This window comes from Prionailurus bengalensis, chromosome E2 (assembly GCF_016509475.1).
Source record: "Prionailurus bengalensis isolate Pbe53 chromosome E2, Fcat_Pben_1.1_paternal_pri, whole genome shotgun sequence".
NCBI lineage: Eukaryota > Metazoa > Chordata > Mammalia > Carnivora > Felidae > Prionailurus > Prionailurus bengalensis.
The window spans coordinates 18,865,538-18,884,338 of record NC_057352.1 but is presented as its reverse complement, the minus strand read 5'-3'; the positions used below and the strand labels follow the sequence as shown (position 1 = coordinate 18,884,338).

Genomic DNA, 18,801 nt, shown 5'->3' with positions numbered 1-18,801 from the left:
TTATTCAAAAAAGAAATAATCCATTGGTTACTCGGTAGCATGTTGTTTAATCTCCACATATTTGTGATTTTTCCAGTTTTCTTTTTGTGATTGATTTCTAGTTTTATACCACTGTGGTATGAAAAGAGGCTTGGTATGATTTCGGTCGTCTTAAATTTATTGAGATTCATTTTGTGTATGACCTGTCCTGAACAATGTTTTCTGTGTACTTGAGAAGACATGTGTATTCTGCTTTGGATTCGAATGTGAAATAAAGAGGGGGAGGGAGGGAGCCCATCTGGTCTCTTGGGGGACAAAGGAAAGGTCTCTAGCCCAGAATGTAAGCAACTGGCTCTGGGGGAGATAAAAGGGTATCTCCAGACTGTCTTACCCTTAGAATAGGACTCTGGTGAGGGGAGACATGTCCATCATTACAGTGTCAATATTTGCTGCTCAGAAGACCCAGACGGTGCATGAACACCAAGAAATCCAGGAAGAACGGTCTTCCAACACTTAATTCGACCATGCCCCAAGCACTATGTGCCAGTTGTTTTGTCCATTTCTGGTCAGAGTATTTTCCAGTGTTAACTGGATCTTCCTACCTTTAAACGCAATCAGGTCTGACAAACATTCCCAGATGCTCATGATCTGTTGCCTATAACCTATTCCAGCACCAAACACTCTATAAATTAGTGTTCGATTTCAGGAAACAGAGTAAATAAGCAGCTAAATGGTAAGAGAATTGGGGTTTAACACAATCGCTGAAATAACAATAGGAATGAGTTCTAGACTTTCAGCAATGATCCCCGTGACAAGACAGCCAAGCTTGTTCTCCATGGAAGAGGCTACTTCTGCCTCCAATGAGAAAGTGTTATTTCATTGAATAAAAATTGGACTTAATATACTCTCCTACATAGTATGATAAATTTGTCCAAATTTTTTTTTTTAATTTTTTTTTTCAACGTTTATTTATTTTTGGGACAGAGAGAGACAGAGCATGAACGGGGGAGGGTCAGAGAGAGAGGGAGACACAGAATCGGAAACTGGCTCCAGGCTCTGAGCCATCAGCCCAGAGCCCGACGCGGGGCTCGAACTCCCGGACCGCGAGATCGTGACCTGGCTGAAGTCGGACGCTTAACCGACTGCGCCACCCAGGCGCCCCCAAATTTTTTTCATCATAGTAAGTACTTTTATTTCTACCCCTCATTAAAGAAAATTATTTTATCAAAAACAATCCCATCTGTTACTTGCTAAAAAGTGCAATGGACATAACTCCACCGCTTAAGTTTGTCAGTCATCAACTTTAATAGCTCCTTGTGTTATGTTTTATATGTTTTATTATGAAAGAGAATGGAGAGAACGGTACAGGTGATTTAAAATTTTTCTTTGTCTGAATACCTAGTCACATTCTGCCTCCCCAAAAGTCTCAGCCAGTGTGAATTTGGTATGTATCCTCAGGCTACTTTATTATAATTTCACTTGCATTTTTTGTCTTTGCACAATCTTATGAGTTTAAGCTCATATAAAGTTTCATACTTAATTATCTTGCAGTGTCATACAGATGTAATAACATACAATTCTTTTGCTTATCTTTTCTAAGAAGTCTCATTATGGGCTCATTTTTATTCATTCATGCATTTTAACCCACAATAGTCCATATTCTCTTTGCTCAAAAAATTTTTTTGTTATTTTAGAAAGAGAATATGAGTGGGGGGGGGGGGGGAGGGGCAGAGGGAGAAAGAATCCCAAGCAGACCCTGTGCTCAGCACAGAGCTTGATCCCATGGCCCCAGATTCATGACCTGAGCAGAAATCAAGAGTCAGACACTCAACCACTGGGAGCCACCCAGGTGCCCCAACGCTCAACTTGTAACTGGCCAGAGGTGTAGCTCACTTCTTTGTCTCTGGACAAAATTATATTAATTTTACAACTTTTTATTATTAAAATTTCCAAAATACAGAACATTTATTATTATTATAGAAACACACCAGTATACCCAGAACACCTGAAAATGGGGCTGAGGTAAAGCTTTCTTGCTTGGGCAGGGCTTGCAGGGTTTGAATCTTGCAAAAGAAGGAACCCCTGGGCTTTTCTCATCAGTCTGCCCAGATGTGAGGCACAAGAGGAAGAAATGCCTCCAACCTTCAAACAAAAATGAACTTAAAATAGACCACAGACTGCAATAAAATGCAAAAGTACAAAATATTTAGGGGTACTGAGCGGCTCAGTCATTAAGTGTCAGACTTCAGCTTAGGTCATGATCTCATGGTTGGTGAGTTCGAGTCCCACATTAGGTGAGCACGAGCCCTGCATCTATGAGCCTTGCTCCTCTGCCCCCCCCCCCCCCCCCCCCCCCCCCCCGCTCCTCCTGGGATTTTCTCTCTGCCCCTCACTCACTTGTGCCCTCTCTCTCTCAAAAAACAAACGCCCCACCAAAATATTTAGAAGGAAATACAAGAGGAAATTGTCAGGACTGAAGGCTATGTGAAGTATAAACAAACATTAAGCAACAACAACAAAAGTATCAAGGATCTGTTTCCACATTTTAAAACTAGGGGAAAAAAGGCGGGGGGCTGGCTGGCTCAGTTGGTGAAGCATGCAACTCTTGATCTCGGGGTTATGAGTTTGAGCCCCAGGTTGGGTATAGAGTTTACTTGAAATCTTGAAATAAAAATTTTTAAAAACGCAGAATAATAAAGATCTAAATGGAAATCAGTGAAGTAAACAGACTATAGAGAAAGTCAGTAAGGGGCACCTGGGTGGCTCAGTCGGTTAAGTGTCTGACTTCAGCTCAGGTCACGACTTCATGGTTTGTGAGTTCAAGCCCTGTATCCGGCTCTCTACTGTCAGCACAAAGCCCACTTTGGATCCTGTCTCCCGCTCTCTGCCCCTCCCCCACTCACTCACTCTGTCTTTCTCAAAATAAAAGAGTAAAACCAAAAGCCTTAAGAATAATAAAATAGATAAGCCTCTATGCAAGATTTATCAAGTTATAAAAGGAAATACACAAATTACCAATATCAGGAATGAGAAAGGAGACATCACTACAATTACACAAATATTGAGGGGAAAAAGGGAAAATCATGAACCTATGTCTACCAATAAACAATTTAAATGAAATTAACAACTTCCTTTAAAGACACAAATGACTAAAGCTTACAAAAACAGATAAAAAAAATAGATAACCTATGTAGCCCTATATCTATAATTAAATTTTGAATTAGAAATCTTTGCATAAAGTTACTTACATCTGTTGCGTCTCTATGCTGGACAAAGGATACAATGTTGTCCTACTGCACATATTTGCCAACTTCACATTCAGAGACCGCACGTAGCTTGCAAATGGCTGCAAGGTAAATACTAGAACTCAGAGCTTGACTTACTTTTTCATTAGCTGTGAAGACGCAAGAAAGTAGACACTATGTTAATTCAAATTCAACTTAAAAGTACATTGTGTCTATAGTTTCCCACTGGGAACAGCGCAAAATTTTGAGGACATGTTTTCAGTATTCAAAATGTATTGCCCCATTACGTAAATAAGTTACCAACATCACTGATAAATGAAATTCCAACAAATTTCTTTGCTGTTTCATTGTATTCTTCAACCAACATTTTAACAATAGGCAAAAGATATGAATGGGCATTTTACCAAAGATACTTGGGTAGTAAATAACATTTTACAAATGCTCAAGGTCATGAGTCATTAGAGAAATGCCAGGTAAAACCACAGCGAGATTCTACTACTACAGGCCTATTAAAATGGCAAACATTAGAAACATTGATCATATCAATTCTTGGCTACTATACGGAAGAACTGGAACTCACTCACTTTTGGGGGGAAAGTAACATGGTATTAGTACTTTAGAAAACAATTTGTCGGTTTCCAAAAATTGTTAATATTCACCTGCCCTTGACAAAGGCATTGGACTCCTAGATATTATCACAAGGGAAATGAAGGCACAGGCCCATATGAATACCTGTACATTCATGCCCATAGCTCAGTTTGTAATAGCCAAAAACTCATGTTATTTAACATATAAAAAGCTTAAAAAATTATAGTGCCTTTGAGTAAGTTTTCTGGTAAAATGGTAGAATAGGAAGCACTAGAAAGTCATCTCCCTATCTACACAACAATTGTATTGGCAGAATATGTCTACTGTAACTATTTTGGAACTCTGGGGTCTATTCAAAGGCTTACAACTTACAGAGGAAGCCTTAAGCAGTAAATTGCAGTTAATTTTGCTCAGTGTATGTCCTCAGCACTGTAGCAGCTACCTATCCCTTATCCCCTTGCCCTGTGGCAGGCAGCTATTTGTGTGTCCCTGGAGCAGCTTGCGTGCAGTTTTGGGGAGACTGGGTAGGACCCCACTCTCCAAATATTGAGGATCTGTGCTCTAATCTGACCGCAGAGGTGAAAACGCAGAAGTGGGCGGCCATTTGTGCAACTCTTGTCCAATTGTTACAAGCCACTACCCCTCTGGCTGAGGTGACTCCCAGGGGATTTTAGGTGCCAGCACATTTCTTCCCCTTCATTTTTCTTTTTCTCCTTTTGGGAGTCAAATACTTAGGATTAAGACATTCCAAAGCAATCACATATACAGGAGAATTTTAGAAGTCAAGTTAACAGGCTCAGAAGAGACCTGAGATAGATACACTTCAGGCTGATCCCTGGCAGAGACGGCCTAGGATGGTTAAAAACATTTCTAAATAAAAATGGCAAACGCTGGGAAAAGATGAAGAATCTGATTTCCAGAGTTAACACATAATTAAATTTAAGTGTTCAGTGCTCAACAACAACAAAAATCACAAGGCAAACAAACAAACAAACAAAAAAACAGGAAAGCATGGCCCGTTCAAAGGGGGAAAAACATCACCAGAAACTGTCTCATAAAAAAACCCTGATGTCAGCTCCCATTAGACAAAGACTTTAAAACAACTATCTTAGGATCCTGAGGGAGATGGTGGCGTAGGAGGACGCTGGGCTCACCGCGTCCTGCTGATCACTTAGATTCCACCCACACCTGCCTAAATAACCCAGAAAACCACCAGAAGACTAGCAGAACGGAGTCTCCGGAGCCAAGCGCAGACGAGAGGCCCTCGGAAGAGGGTAGGAAGGGCGGCGAGGCGGTGCGCGCTCCACGGACTGGCGGGAGGGAGCCGGGGCGGAGGGGCGGCTCGCCGGCCAAGCAGAGCCCCCGAGTCGGGCTTGCAAAAGCGGAGGGGCCGGGCGGACTGTGTTCCGACAGCAAGCGCGACTTAGCGTCTGGGAGGTCAGAAATTAACAGCTCTGCTCGGAAAGCGGGAAGGCTGGAGGACAAAGGGAGGGAGAGCTGCTGAGCCCCCGGACGACAGAGCTCAGTTTGGTGGGGAACAAAGGCGCTCGCCAGCGCCATCTCCCTCGCCCACCCCCCAGCCAAAATCCCAAAGGGAACCAGTTCTTGCCGGGGAACTTGCTTGCTCTGCGCACTCAACGCTGTGCTTCTGCGGAGCCACCCCTCCGGCAGCGGATCTGACTCCCTCCCGCTGCCACAGGGCCCCTCCTGAAGTGGATCACCTAAGGAGAAGCGATCTAAGCCTGCCCCTCCTGCCCCCGAGCACCTTGCCTACCCACCCCAGCTAATACGCCAGATCCCCAGCATCACAAGCCTGGCAGGGTGCAAGTAGCCCAGACGAGCCACACCACCCCACAGTGAATCCCGCCCCTAGGAGAGGGGAAGAGAAGGCACACACCAGTCTGACTGTGGCCCCAGCGGTGGGCTGGGGGCAGACATCAGGTCTGACTGCGGCCCCGCCCACCAACTCCAGGTATACACCACAGCACAGGGGAAGTGCCCTGCAGGTCCTCACCACGCCAGGGACTATCCAAAATGACCAAGCGGAAGAATTCCCCTCAGAAGAATCTCCAGGAAATAACAACAGCTAATGAGCTGATCAAAAAGGATTTAAATAATATAACAGAAAGTGAATTTAGAATAATAGTCATAAAATTAATCGCTGGGCTTGAAAACAGTATAGAGGACAGCAGAGAATCTCTTGCTACAGAGATCAAGGGACTAAGGAACAGTCACGAGGATCTGAAAAACGCTTTAAACGAAATGCATAACAAAATGGAAACCACCACAGCTCGGCTTGAAGAGGCAGAGGAGAGAATAGGTGAACTAGAAGATAAAGTTATGGAAAAAGAGGAAGCTGAGAGAAAGAGAGATTAAAAAAAAATCCAGGAGTATGAGGGGAAAATTAGAGAACTAAGTGTTGCACTAAAGAGAAATAATCTACGCATAATTGGTATTCCAGAGGAGGAAGAGAGAGGGAAAGGTGCTGAAGGGGTACTTGAAGAAATAATAGCTGAGAACTTCCCTGATCTGGGGAAGGAAAGAGGCATTGAAATCCAAGAGGCACAGAGAACTCCCTTTAGACATAACTTGAATCGATTTTCTGCACAAGCATGAAACCTACAGACATCGCAATGACTCTAAACCCATATCTTTCTATAATAACACTGAACATAAATGGACTAAATGCGCCAACCACAAGACATAGGGTATCAGAATGGATAAAAAAACAAGACCCATCTGTTTGCTGTCTACAAGAGACTCATTTTAGACCTGAGGACACCTTCAGATTGAGAGTGAGGGGATGGAGAACTATTTATCATGCTTGGAAGTCAAAAGAAAGCTGGAGTAGCCATACTTATATCAGACAAACTAGACTTTAAATTAAAGGCTGTAACAAGAGATGAAGAAGGGCATTATATAATAATTACAGGGTCTATCCATCAGGAAGAGCTAACAATTATAAATGTCTATGCACCAAATACGGAAGCCCCCAAATATATAAAACAATTACTCACAAACGTAAGCAACCTTATTGATAAGAATGTGGTAATTGCAGCGGACTTTAATACCCCACTTACAACAATGGATAGATCATCTAGACACACGGTCAATAAAGAAACAAGGGCCCTGAATGAGACATTGGATCAGATGGACTTGACAGATATATTTAGAACTCTGCATCCCAAAGCAACAGAACATACTTTCTTCTCGAGTGCACATGGAACATTCTCCAAGATAGATCATATACTGGGTCACAAAACAGCCCTTCATAAGTATACAAAAATTTCGATCATACCATGCATACTTTCAGACCACAATGCTATGAAGCTTGCAATCAACCACAGGATAAAGTCTGGAAAACCTCCAAAAGCATGGAGGTTAAAGAACACCCTACTAAAGAATGAGTGGGTCAACCAGGCAATTAGAGAAGAAATTCAAAAATATATGGAAACAAATGAAAATGAAAATACAACAATCCAAACGCTCTGGGATGCAGCGAAGGCAGTCCTGAGAGGAAAATAGGTTGCAATCCAGGCCTATCTCAAGAAACAAGAAAAATCCCAAATACAAAATCTAACAGCACACCTAAAGGAAATTGAAGCAGAACAGCAAAGACAGCCTAAACCCAGCAGAAGAAGAGAAATAATAAAGATCAGAGCAGAAATAAACAATATAGAATCTAAAAAAACTGTAGAGCAGATCAATGAAACCAAGAGTTGGTTTTTTGAAAAAATAAAATTGATAAACCTCTAACCAGGCTTCTCAAAAAGAAAAGGGAGATGGTCCACATAGATAAAATCATGAATGAAAATGGAATTATTACAACCAATCCCTCAGAAATACAAGCAATTATCAGGGAATACCATGAAAAATTATATGCCAACAAACTGGACAACCTGGAAGAAATGGACAAATTCCTAAACACCCACACACTTCCAATACTCAATCAGGAGGAAATAGAAAGCTTGAACAGACCCATAACCAGGGAAGAAATTGAATCAGTTATCAAAAATCTCCCAACAAATAAGAGTCCAGGACTAGATGGCTTCCCAGGTGAGTTCTACCAGACATTTAAAGCAGAGATAATACCTATCCTTCTCAAGCTATTTCAAAAAATAGAAAGGGAAGGAAAACTTCCAGGCTCATTCTATGAAGCCAGTATTACTTTGATTCCTAAACCAGACAGAGACCCAGTAAAAAAAAAAGAGAGAGAGAGAGAGAGAGAGAGAACTACAGGCCAATATCCCTGATGATTATGGATGCAAAAATTCTCAATAAGATACTAGCAAATCGAATTCAACAGCATATAAAAAGAATGATTCACCATGATCAAGTGGGATTCATTCCTGGGATGCAGGGCTGGTTCAACATTCGCAAATCAATCAACGTGATACATCACATTAATAAAAAGGAAGATAAGAACCACATGATCCTGTCAATCGATGCAGAAAAAGCATTTGACAAAATTCAGCAATTTCTTAATAAAAACCCTCAAGAAAGTCGGGATAGAAGGAACACACTTAAACATCATGAAAGCCATTTATGAAAAGCCCACAGCTAACATCATCCTCAATGGGGAAAAACTGAGAGCTTTTTCCCTGAGATCAGGAACACAAGGATGTCCACTCTCACCACTGTTGTTTAACACAGTGTTGGAAGTTCTAGCATCATCAGACAACAAAAAGAAATCAAAAGCATCAAAATTGGCAAAGATGAAGTTAAGCTTTCACTTTTTGCAGATGACATGATATTATACATGGAAAATCCGATAGACTCCACCAAAAGTCTGCTAGAACTGATACATGAATTCAGCAAAGTTGCAGGATACAAAATCAATGTACAGAAATCAGCTGCATTCTTATACACTAATAATGAAGTAACAGAAAGACAAATAAAGAAACAGATCCCATTCACAATTGCACCAAGAAGCATAAAATACCTAGGGATAAATCTAACCAAAGATGTAAAAGATCTGTATGCTGAAAACTATAGAAAGCTTATGAAGGAAATTGAAGAAGATATAAAGAAATGGAAAAACATTCCATGCTCATGGGTTGGAAAAATAAATATTGTCAAAATGTCAATACTACCCAAAGCTATCTACACACTCAATGCAATCCCAAGCAAAATTGCACCAGCATTCTTCTCGAAGCTAGAACAAGCAATCCTAAAATTCATATGGAACCACAAAAGGCCCTGAATAGCCAAAGTAATTTTGAAGAAGAAGACCAAAGCAGGAGGCATCACAATCCCAGACTTTAGCCTCTACTACAAAGCTGTCATCATCAAGACAGCATGGTACTGGCACAAAAACAGACACACAGACCAATGGAATTGAATAGAAACCCCAGAACTAGACCCACAAAAGAATGGCCAACTAATCTTTGACAAAGCAGGAAAGAATATCCAATGGAAAAAAGACAGTCTCTTTAACAAATGGTGCTGGGAGAACTGGACAGCAACATGCAGAAGGATGAAACTAGACCACTTCCTCACACCATTCACAAAAATAAACTCAAAATGGATAAAGGACCTGAATGTGAGACAGGAAACCATCAAAGCCCTAGAGGAGAAAGCAGGAAAAGACCTCTCTGACCTCAGCCGTAGCAATTTCTTGACACATCCCCAAAGGCAAGGGAATTAAAAGCAAAAATGAACTATTGGGACCTCATGAAGATAAAAAGCTTCTGCACAGCAAAGGAAACAATCAACAAAACTAAAAGGCAACCCACGGAATGGGAAAAGATATTTGCAAATGACATATCAGACAAAGGGCTAGTATCCAAAATCTATAAAGAGCTCACCAAACTCCACACCCGAAAAACAAATAATCCAGTGAAGAAATGGACAGAAAACATAAATAGACACTTCTCTAAAGAAGACATCCAGATGGCCCACAGGCACATGAAAAGATGCTCAATGTTGCTTCTCATCAGGGAAATACAAATCAAAACCACACTCAGATATCACCTCACGCCAGTCAGAGTGGCCAAAATGAACAAATCAGGAGACTATAGATGCTGGAGAGGATGTGGAGAAATGGGAACCCGCTTGCCCTGTTGGTGGGAATGCAAACTGGTGCAGCCACTCTGGAAAACAGTGTGGAGGTTCCTCAAAAAATTAAAAATAGACCTACCTTATGACCCAGCAATAGCACTGCTAGGAATTGACCCAAGAGATACAGGAGTGCATAGGGGCACATGTACCCCAATGTTTATAGCAGCACCCCCCTCAACAATAGCCAAATTATGGAAAGAGCCTAAATGTCCATCAACTGATGAATGGATAAAGAAATTGTGGTTTATATACACAATGGAGTACTACGTGGCAATGAGAAAGAATGAAATATGGCCCTTTGTAGCAACGTGGAACTGGAGAGTGTGATGCTAAGTGAAACAAGCCATACAGAGAAAGACAGATAACCATGTTTTCACTCTTATGTGGATCCTGAGAAACTTAACAGAAACCCATGGGGGAGGGGAAGGAATAAAAAAAAGGGGGTTAGAGTGGGAGAGAGCCAAAGCATAAGAGACTCTTAAAAAAACTGAGAACAAACTGAGGGTTGATGGGGGGTGGAAGGGGGGGGGTGGGTGATGGGTATTGAAGAGGGCACCTTTTGGGATGAGCACTGGGTGTTGTATGGAAACCAATCTGACAATAAATTTCATATATTGAAAAAAAAAGGAAAAAAACCCTATCTTATAGATGATCAGATAACTAAAGGAAGACATGGAGAAAAGCAAGGAAATGCTGTATGAACAAAAATGGAAATATCACACAAGACATAGAAAACATAAAAAGGAATCAAAACGAGATTCTAGTGCTAAAATTACCACGACTGAAATGAAAAATTCGCTAGAGGGATCCAAAAGCAGATTTGAGAACATGGAAGAATCAGTGAACTTCAAGATAGGAAAATCAAAAGAGAAAGGAGTGAAGGAAAGTAAACAGAATATGAGGCACCTCGGGAACACCTTCAAGAGGAACAACACGCACTTTGTCGGAGTCTCAGGACATGAGACAAAGGAGAGATAACCTGAAGATTTAATGGCTGAAAACTCCCCCAGATTGATGAAATACATAAATATAAGCACCCAAGAAGCTCAATGAACTCCAAAAAGGATGAATTCGAAGAGACCCAAATCAAGACAAACTACAATCTGTCAAAAGACAGAGAAATTTGACAGGAACAAGGGAGCTGACCTGTCAACACAAGGGATCCTCAGTAAGATCGTCCACAGGTTCTTCATCAGATCCTTTCGAAGCCAGAGGGTCGCCTGGATGGCTCAGTTGGTTAAGCGTCTGACTCTTGGTTTTGACTCTGGTCATGATCCCAGGGTCGTGAGTTCAAGCCTGCATCGGGCTTGCATTGTCCGTGCAGAGCCTGCTTGGGATTCTCTCTCTCCCTCCCTCTCTGCCCCTCCCCCACTAGCTCTCTCTCCCTCTCTCTCTCACAATAAATACAAACTTAAAAAAAATTCCTTAGAAGCCAGAAAACAGTGGGCTGGTATGTTCAAAGTGCTGAAAGAAAAGAAAAATGGTAACCAAGAATCATGTATCTGGCAAAACTGTCTTTCAAAAGTAAGGGGGAAATTAATTCTCAGATAAACGAAATCCGAGGAAGTTTACAATCACTAGACCTGCCTAGCAAGAAGTGCTAAAGGGAGTCCTTCCATTTGAAGTCAAAGGACATTAGACTAACTCTAAGCCGTGTGAAGGAATAAAGATCACCCATAAAGGTAAATACAAGTGCAATTTTTTTTTTATTATTTAAAAAAAATTTTTTTTTTCAACGTTTATTTATTTTTGGGACAGAGAGAGACAGAGCTTGAACGGGGGAGGGGCAGAGAGAGAGGGAGACACAGAATCGGAAACAGGCTCCAGGCTCTGAGCCATCAGCCCAGAGCCCGACGCGGGGCTCGAACTCCCGGACCACGAGATCGTGACCTGGCTGAAGTCGGACGCTTAACCGACTGCGCCACCCAGGCGCCCCTACAAGTGCAATTTTTAAAACCACTATTATTGTAACTTTGGGTTATAACTTCGCTAATTTCCACGATTTAAAAAGATAATGCATTTAAAAAAAACAATTATTAGCATATATTTTGGACCTAAAATGTATAAAGATGTAATTCTGTGATATCAATAACTGAAAGGGTTGGAGGTGGAACTGCATAGGAGCAGAGTTTTCGTATGGTATGGAAATTAGGCTAATATAAATTCAAATTAGAGTGTTATAGTTTTAGGATGTTCAACATAATCTCCATGGTACCCACAAAGAAAATAGCTATAGAATACACACAAAAGGAAATGAGAAGGGTGTTAAAACATTTTACATTAAAACAATCAAAAACAAAAGAAGACAGTACTATAGGAAATGGGGACCCAAAAGCCATATAGAAAACAAATAGCAAAATGACAGAAGTCCTTCCTTATCAGTAATTACTTTAAATGTAAGTGGATTAAACTCTCCAATCAAAATACAGAAACTGACAGAATGGATGTTTAAAAATGACCCAACTAGGGGTACCCGGGTGACTCAGTCAGTCAGTTAAGCGTCAGACTTCAGCTCAGGTCGTGATCTCACAGTTTGTGAGTTCAAGCCCCACACCAGGCCCTCTGCTGTCAGTACAGAGCCCACTTCAGATCCTCTGTCCCCCTCTCTCTCTGCCCCTCCCCACTCTGTCTCTCTCTCTCAAAAGTAAACATTAAAAAAAATAAAAAAAGATCCAACTATATGTTGTCCACAGAGACTAACTTTATAGCCAAAGACAAAAGTAGGTTGAAAGGATGGAAAAACATATTCCATATAAATAATAAACAATTACAGTAAGGGTGGCTATATTAATATCAGACAAAACAGACTTTAAATTTTAAAAAGTTATGAGACAAATTTGGACATTTTTATATTGTAATAAAATGTCCAGTAAGAAGGGATATACAATTATAAACATTTATGCAACTAATAACAGACCAACAAAACATAAAAAGCAAAAATTGATAGGAAGAAGTGGACAGTTTTACAATAGTTGGAGACCACTCTCAATAATAAACAAAAAGTCAGTAAGGAAATAAAGGTCTTGAACAACACATAAACCAATCAGACTAGTGGAAATTTACATAATATTCTAACCAACAACAATAGAAAACACACTGTTCTCAAGTGCACATGGGATATTTCTATGATAGACCATGTTAGGCCACAAATTAAGGCTTAATAGATTTTAAAAGGTAGATATTATGCAAAGTATTTTGTCCAAACTCAATAGGACGAAGTTAGACATTGATAAAAGGCAAACTAGAAAATTCACAAATTTGTGGAAATTAACCCATATTTAATCAATGGAACAAAGGAGAAATCACAAGGAATATTAGAAAATACTTGGAGATGAAAGAAAACAAAAACACAACATACCAAAACTCATGAAATGCAGCAAAAGCAGTATGAAGGAGGAAGCTTACATTAAAAAAGAAAGATCTCAAATCAACAACTTTACAATTTAAAGAACTTGAAAAAGAACAAACTAAACCAAGAGCTAGACAAAAGAAAGAAATAATAAAGGTTAGAGATTAAAGAGAATAGAAATACAATAGGGAAAATTCAACAAAACCAGAAGAAGGTTCTTTGAAAAGATTAACAAAATTGACAAACCTTTAGTTAGAGTGACTAAAAAAGAGAGATGACTCAAATTACTCAAATCAGAAATAAAAGTGGGGACATTACTACCAATTCTACAGAAATAAAAAGGATTACAAGAGTACCAAGAACAAGTGTGCACACACACAAAAATGGAACTGAGATGAAATAGACTACTCCCTAAAAACACAAAACCTATTGAGACTGAATCATGAAGAGAATATCTCAATAAACGTGTAAGTAGTGAGTATAATGTATACGCAACTAAAAACCTCCCCACAACAAACCAACCTCTGGACCCAATGACTTTATTGGTGAATTTTACACATTAAAGAAGTAGCAGTGATCTTTGTTAAGAAAATTTCAAAAACTTGGAGAGAACAATTCCTAACTTAGTTGTCCTGATGCCAAAGCCAGAAAATGATACTATAAGAAATATACAGACCAGTATCCCTTATGAACACTGATGAAAATATCTTTAACCAAATACTAGCAACCAGAGTTTAGCAGCATACTGAAAGGATTATACACCATGTTGGAGTGGGGTTTATTCCTGGAATGCAAGGATAGTGCGACCTATGAAAATCAATCAGTGTAATGCACCACGTTAACAGAACAAAGAATATATGACCCTCTCAATTGATACAAAAAAGAATTTGACAAAATCCAACACCCTTTCATAAAAACACGAAACCACTTCATATCTATCAGGATAGATGCTACTCAAAAATTTAAAAATGTTTTTTTCAGAAAAAACAGGTGTTGGTGAGGATGTAGAAAAATTAGAACCCGTGTATACGGTTGGTAGGAATGTAAAATGATAGAGCAACTGTGAAAAACAGTATGCGGGCTCTTCAAAAAATTAAACACATAATTACCACACGATCCAGTAATTCCACTAACAGGTATATATCCAAAAGAACAGAAAGAAAGGTCTCAAAGAGATATTTGTACACCCACGTTCATAGCTGCATGATTCACAATAGCCAAAAGGTGGAAGTAAACCAAATATCCATTGAAAGATTAATGAATAAGCAAAATATGACATAGAAATTCAAAGGCATATTATTCAGCCTTAAAAAAAAAAAAAAAGGAAATTCTGACACAGGCTATAAAACATGGATGAACCTTGAGGACATGATGCTAAGTGAAATAAACCAGTCACAAATAGACAAATACTGTATGACTTCACTCATATGAGGTATCTGGAGTAGTCAAATTCACAGAGACAGAAAGTAGAATGGAAGTTTCCAGGGGCTCAGCGGAGGGGGGACATTGGAATTATTGTTTAACGGGTACAGACTTTGTTTTACAAGATGAAAAGGGCTCGGGATGTGCATGGTGGTGATGGCTGCACAATATGAATGTTCTTAATACCCCTGAACTGTGCACTTAGAGATAGTTACCATGGCAAATTCTGTTAAGTGTATTTTACCAGATATTTTTTAATTAAAAAAATAAAGCATGAAAAATTATGATGGGTTCACTCAATAGAACACTACTCGGTGGCAAAAGGAATGAACCATTCCTACACACAGCATGGATAATTCTCAAGAAAATTACGCCGTGAAGGAAAACGGACCAAATACAGGGTATAAGTACTTAATAACTCCAGTTGTATAAAATTCTAAGAAGGCCAACAAATCTATGGTGAAACAAAGAAAAGGTAAATTTTATGGTTTTCTGGGAAGGCAAGGAGGGCCGGTAAAAGGCACGAGGTAGCTTTGCGGGTGATGGATACGTTCGTTATCATGATGGTGTTGGTTCCCTGAGCGTAACACGTACTGAAAAACTTATGAAATTGTGCACATCAAATATGTACAACTGTTGCATGACAATCCTATCTCATTAAAGCATTTAAGGAAATTGTTGCACATTCATTTTAGAAAATTAGGTTTGGCAACCCTATGTTGACTCTATTCTTGCTCTCTCATGCCTTGGCGGCAAAAATGGCTGGCTATGTCACAAATGCTACATCCCTGGAATACAAGACCCACCTTCGCTCAGCCTCCACTTTCCTGCCAAGGCAGCAATGGCTGTGGCATGAATGGTGCAGAGAGCCTTAGTGGCCACAAAACCTTTAGAGTTTTGCTCTGCCAGTGGCCTAAGTCATAGGACAGAGGTCTGGAGGTCCTGAGAATTTCTGCAAAGCCTGAATCCTGCACAGTCACATTCAAGGAGACAAATGTGGATGCACTTCTAGAATAGGTACATTCCCTCTAGTTTGCTGCAGCCTCACCTACTCCGTTGTCACCCCAAGTGCTTCCATACAAATTATGCTCTCAACTGGGCCCAGTAAGGCTTAGTTAGGACACCAGTATACCAGATGCTAGACTTCAAGGCGTATGGCTCCTTGACAGGTGCCAGGTAAATGGTGCCTGTTTAACAGTGCTAGGGAAAGTGAGGCATCCCCTGGAAACATGGGGCCCTATTCATGCAGCTCCCAGATGCAGTGGAGGTTGTCACAACTGCCCCATCCTCAGGGTAATCTCTACTTCACAAAAATTCATGCCGTTCAGATCACATTAGTCCCACAGAGTCCTACAATCTTCCCCAGGAGGCCTTGTATAGCAACTCACAAAGGAGGCCAAATCTGGACCGAGAGGTGTTCTCCACCATCCTGTGGCAACGTCCCCTCTGAGGCAATGCCTGGAGACCCTTTTAGTTTGGGAGACCTCAACCCACTTCACAATGATCAAAACATACTAAAGGTGGCTTTACAATAAGGCGATGTGAACTAGGTAGTTGCTGGGATAGGTAATGTGGAGTCTGGATAAATCCATCACGAGCATCACAGGAGATCAACCATCCTTGACAAAAGGGAAACCTTTTCTGCAAGCTGCCAGCAGAATCCAGCTCAGGTCTTCATGGTCAAAGATGGGTCATGTCCAGAGCTACACTGGTCACAGAGGGAGGGAATGACATCTTCCTTTGGCCTCAGGCTCCACAGGATTCCCTCTTGAAACAAGAAGAGGTCTGAACACAGGGACTGGCTGAGACACACTCTTGGAGACCTGCTGTCCTTGGGAATGCTGAAAGGGCTCCTACCACAAACACTCGCGGTGACAAAGGTCTGGTAAAGTCCGTGGCGAGAAAAATGCAACGTTGTTCCAGAAAGCTTTCAACATAACTAGCATTCATAGGGAATCTTCCCAGTGTGGACACTGGGATGAACAAGGTTCAACCTCTGGCTGATGGCCCCCTCATAAAGTCTGCCCTCAGAGCTTATCTCCAGTGCGCACGGTTGTGCTGGAGGAGGAAGCACATTCTCTGCACTCCTTTCTCTGATGTGAATTTTCTGATGCCGGACAAGGGTAGGCCTCTGGCTGAAGGCTTTTCCACATTCACTGCACTTATATGGCCTGTCTGGTTTGTGAACCTTCTGGTGCTGCCTCAGATTAGACCTTTGCCTGAAGGTTTTCCCACATTCGAGGCACTCATAAGGCCGCTCCCCGGTGTGAAGTCTCCGATGGTTATTGAGGCTGGAGCTCTGGTTAAAGAATTTCCCACATTCGGGGCACTGATAAGGCCGCTCGCCAGTGTGAAGTCTCCGATGGCTGTTGAGGCTGGAGCTCTGGCTAAACAATTTCCCACATTCGATGCACTCATAAGGCCGTTCCCCAGTGTGGACTCTCTGATGCTTCATGAGGTCAGAGCTCCGGCTGAAGGCTTTCCCACATTCGCTGCACCCGTAAGGCCGTTCGCCAGTGTGGACTATCTGATGTTGGATAAGACTGGCGATGTGGCTGAAGAATTTCCCGCATTCGTTGCACTTGTAAGGTCTTTCTCCAGTGTGAACCCTCCAGTGTTTGATGAGACTGGAGTTGCAGTTGAAAGATTTCCCACACTCGCTGCACTCGTGAGCGCTTCTGCCAGTATGAACCCTCTTATGATGAATGAGGTTGGAGCGCTGGCTGAAGAATTTCCCGCATTCGCTGCACTCATAAGGCTTCTCTCCAGTGTGAACTCTCTTATGTTGAATGAGGTTGGAGTTCCGGCTGAAGAACTTCCCACATTCGCTGCACACGTGCGGGCTTTCCCCGGTGTGAACTCTCTGATGTTTAACGAGACTGGAGTGTTGGCTGAAGAACTTCCCACATTCCCGGCACTCATAAGGCTTTCCTCTGTTGTGGTCTCTCTGGTGTTGAAGGAGGCCGGAGGCATGGCTAAAGAATATCCCACATTTGTTGCACTCATAAGGCCTTTCTCCAGCGTGGGTTCTCTGGTGCTGAACGAGTGCGCGTTTGTCACTGAAAGTGTTCCCAGACTTGCTGCACTTGTTATGGCTTTGGACGGTGTGACGATCCCCGACACCAGCGTCCCGGGGTGGCTCCTCCACTCTGTGAGGGACCTGATGCGGCAGAAAGCCGGATCCGGCCTTCCCATCCGCAAAGTCCTTCCCACCCTCCCTGACTGTGAAAGGTTTCTGTGATGCGTCATCTCTGCAGCTCTTCATGAGGGAGGCCCTGTCCTCATCCCTTCTGATAGGCTTGTCTACACCCTGCTGCATCTGATGCTGGTTATGGTACGCACTGGACTTGAACTCTCTCCCGTATGCCTGGCACACGTACGGCTTCTGCCTGGGATGTGCTGCCCGGTGTTCAGCCAGGGCCAAAATGTCTTTCAAGTGTAGGCCACACATGTCGCAGGAGTAGTCCTTCTGGCCAGACGGAGCTGCCTTGAGATTCCGGTCACGTGGCACTCCTCCTACAGACGCACCATGCTCACCCTCTGTTCCAGAGCAAAAATCTGAAAGCAGAGAAATGCTGGTGAAGTTAACAAGAACTCTGCTGGAAGGAAACGGCCCCGTGACAAACGCATGCCTGACCCAGGAATGAGTCCACAGGATTGCTGGCAAGATAAGAAACCCGAGGTCAGGGTGAGGAAGGTTCTGTTCGACAAGGTCACAAAACAGGGGGGTCTTACCAGGACGAAGGACACAATGATGGGGCACACGTATTGAGCCTAAAGGTGGGGTCTCCAACTCCTCTAAAATTTTTTTTTAATGCTTATTTATTTTTGAGAGAGTGCAAGCAGGGGAGGGGCAGAGAGAGAGGGAGACACAGATTCCGAAGCAGGCTCCAGGCTCTGAGCTGTCAGCACGGAGCCCAACGTGGAGCTCGAACTCACAAACTGGGAGATCGTGGCCTGAGCCAGTCGGATGCTCAACCGACTGAGTCACCCAGGCGCCCCTCCAACTCCTCCATAAAGGCTTTTTGGCAGGGCCTTGGCTGTTGGTAACACACGAGCCCTGTGCAGAAGGTGTGTCCAGGCCCAGGAAAATCTGACTGCAAGTAAGTAGCTGGTGTTTAAGGACTACTGAAGGGAATATACACATATCATGACATA

The 18,801-nt window shown here is 42.1% G+C and overlaps 1 protein-coding gene across 3 annotated transcripts in view; it reads right to left on the bottom strand.

Annotated features, from left to right (window-relative positions):
* The window catches only part of ZNF792 (zinc finger protein 792), a 35,509-nt gene that overhangs the window by 12,156 nt on the left and 4,552 nt on the right, over positions 1–18,801 (bottom strand). The window contains exons 4-5 of one of the 3 annotated variants that reach the window (XR_006300310.1): positions 15,450–18,201; positions 3,228–3,325 (exon numbers count right to left, since the gene is read on the bottom strand). Coding sequence is in view for 1 of the 3 variants with exons in the window: in XM_043600613.1 (XP_043456548.1) it covers positions 16,583–18,201 (1,619 nt within the window). In the remaining 2 variants the exon portion in view is untranslated. Of the gene's footprint in view, positions 1–2,943; positions 3,326–13,744; positions 18,202–18,801 lie in introns of those variants that run through there. The other 2 variants (XR_006300311.1, XM_043600613.1) reach the window with 2 other exon arrangements.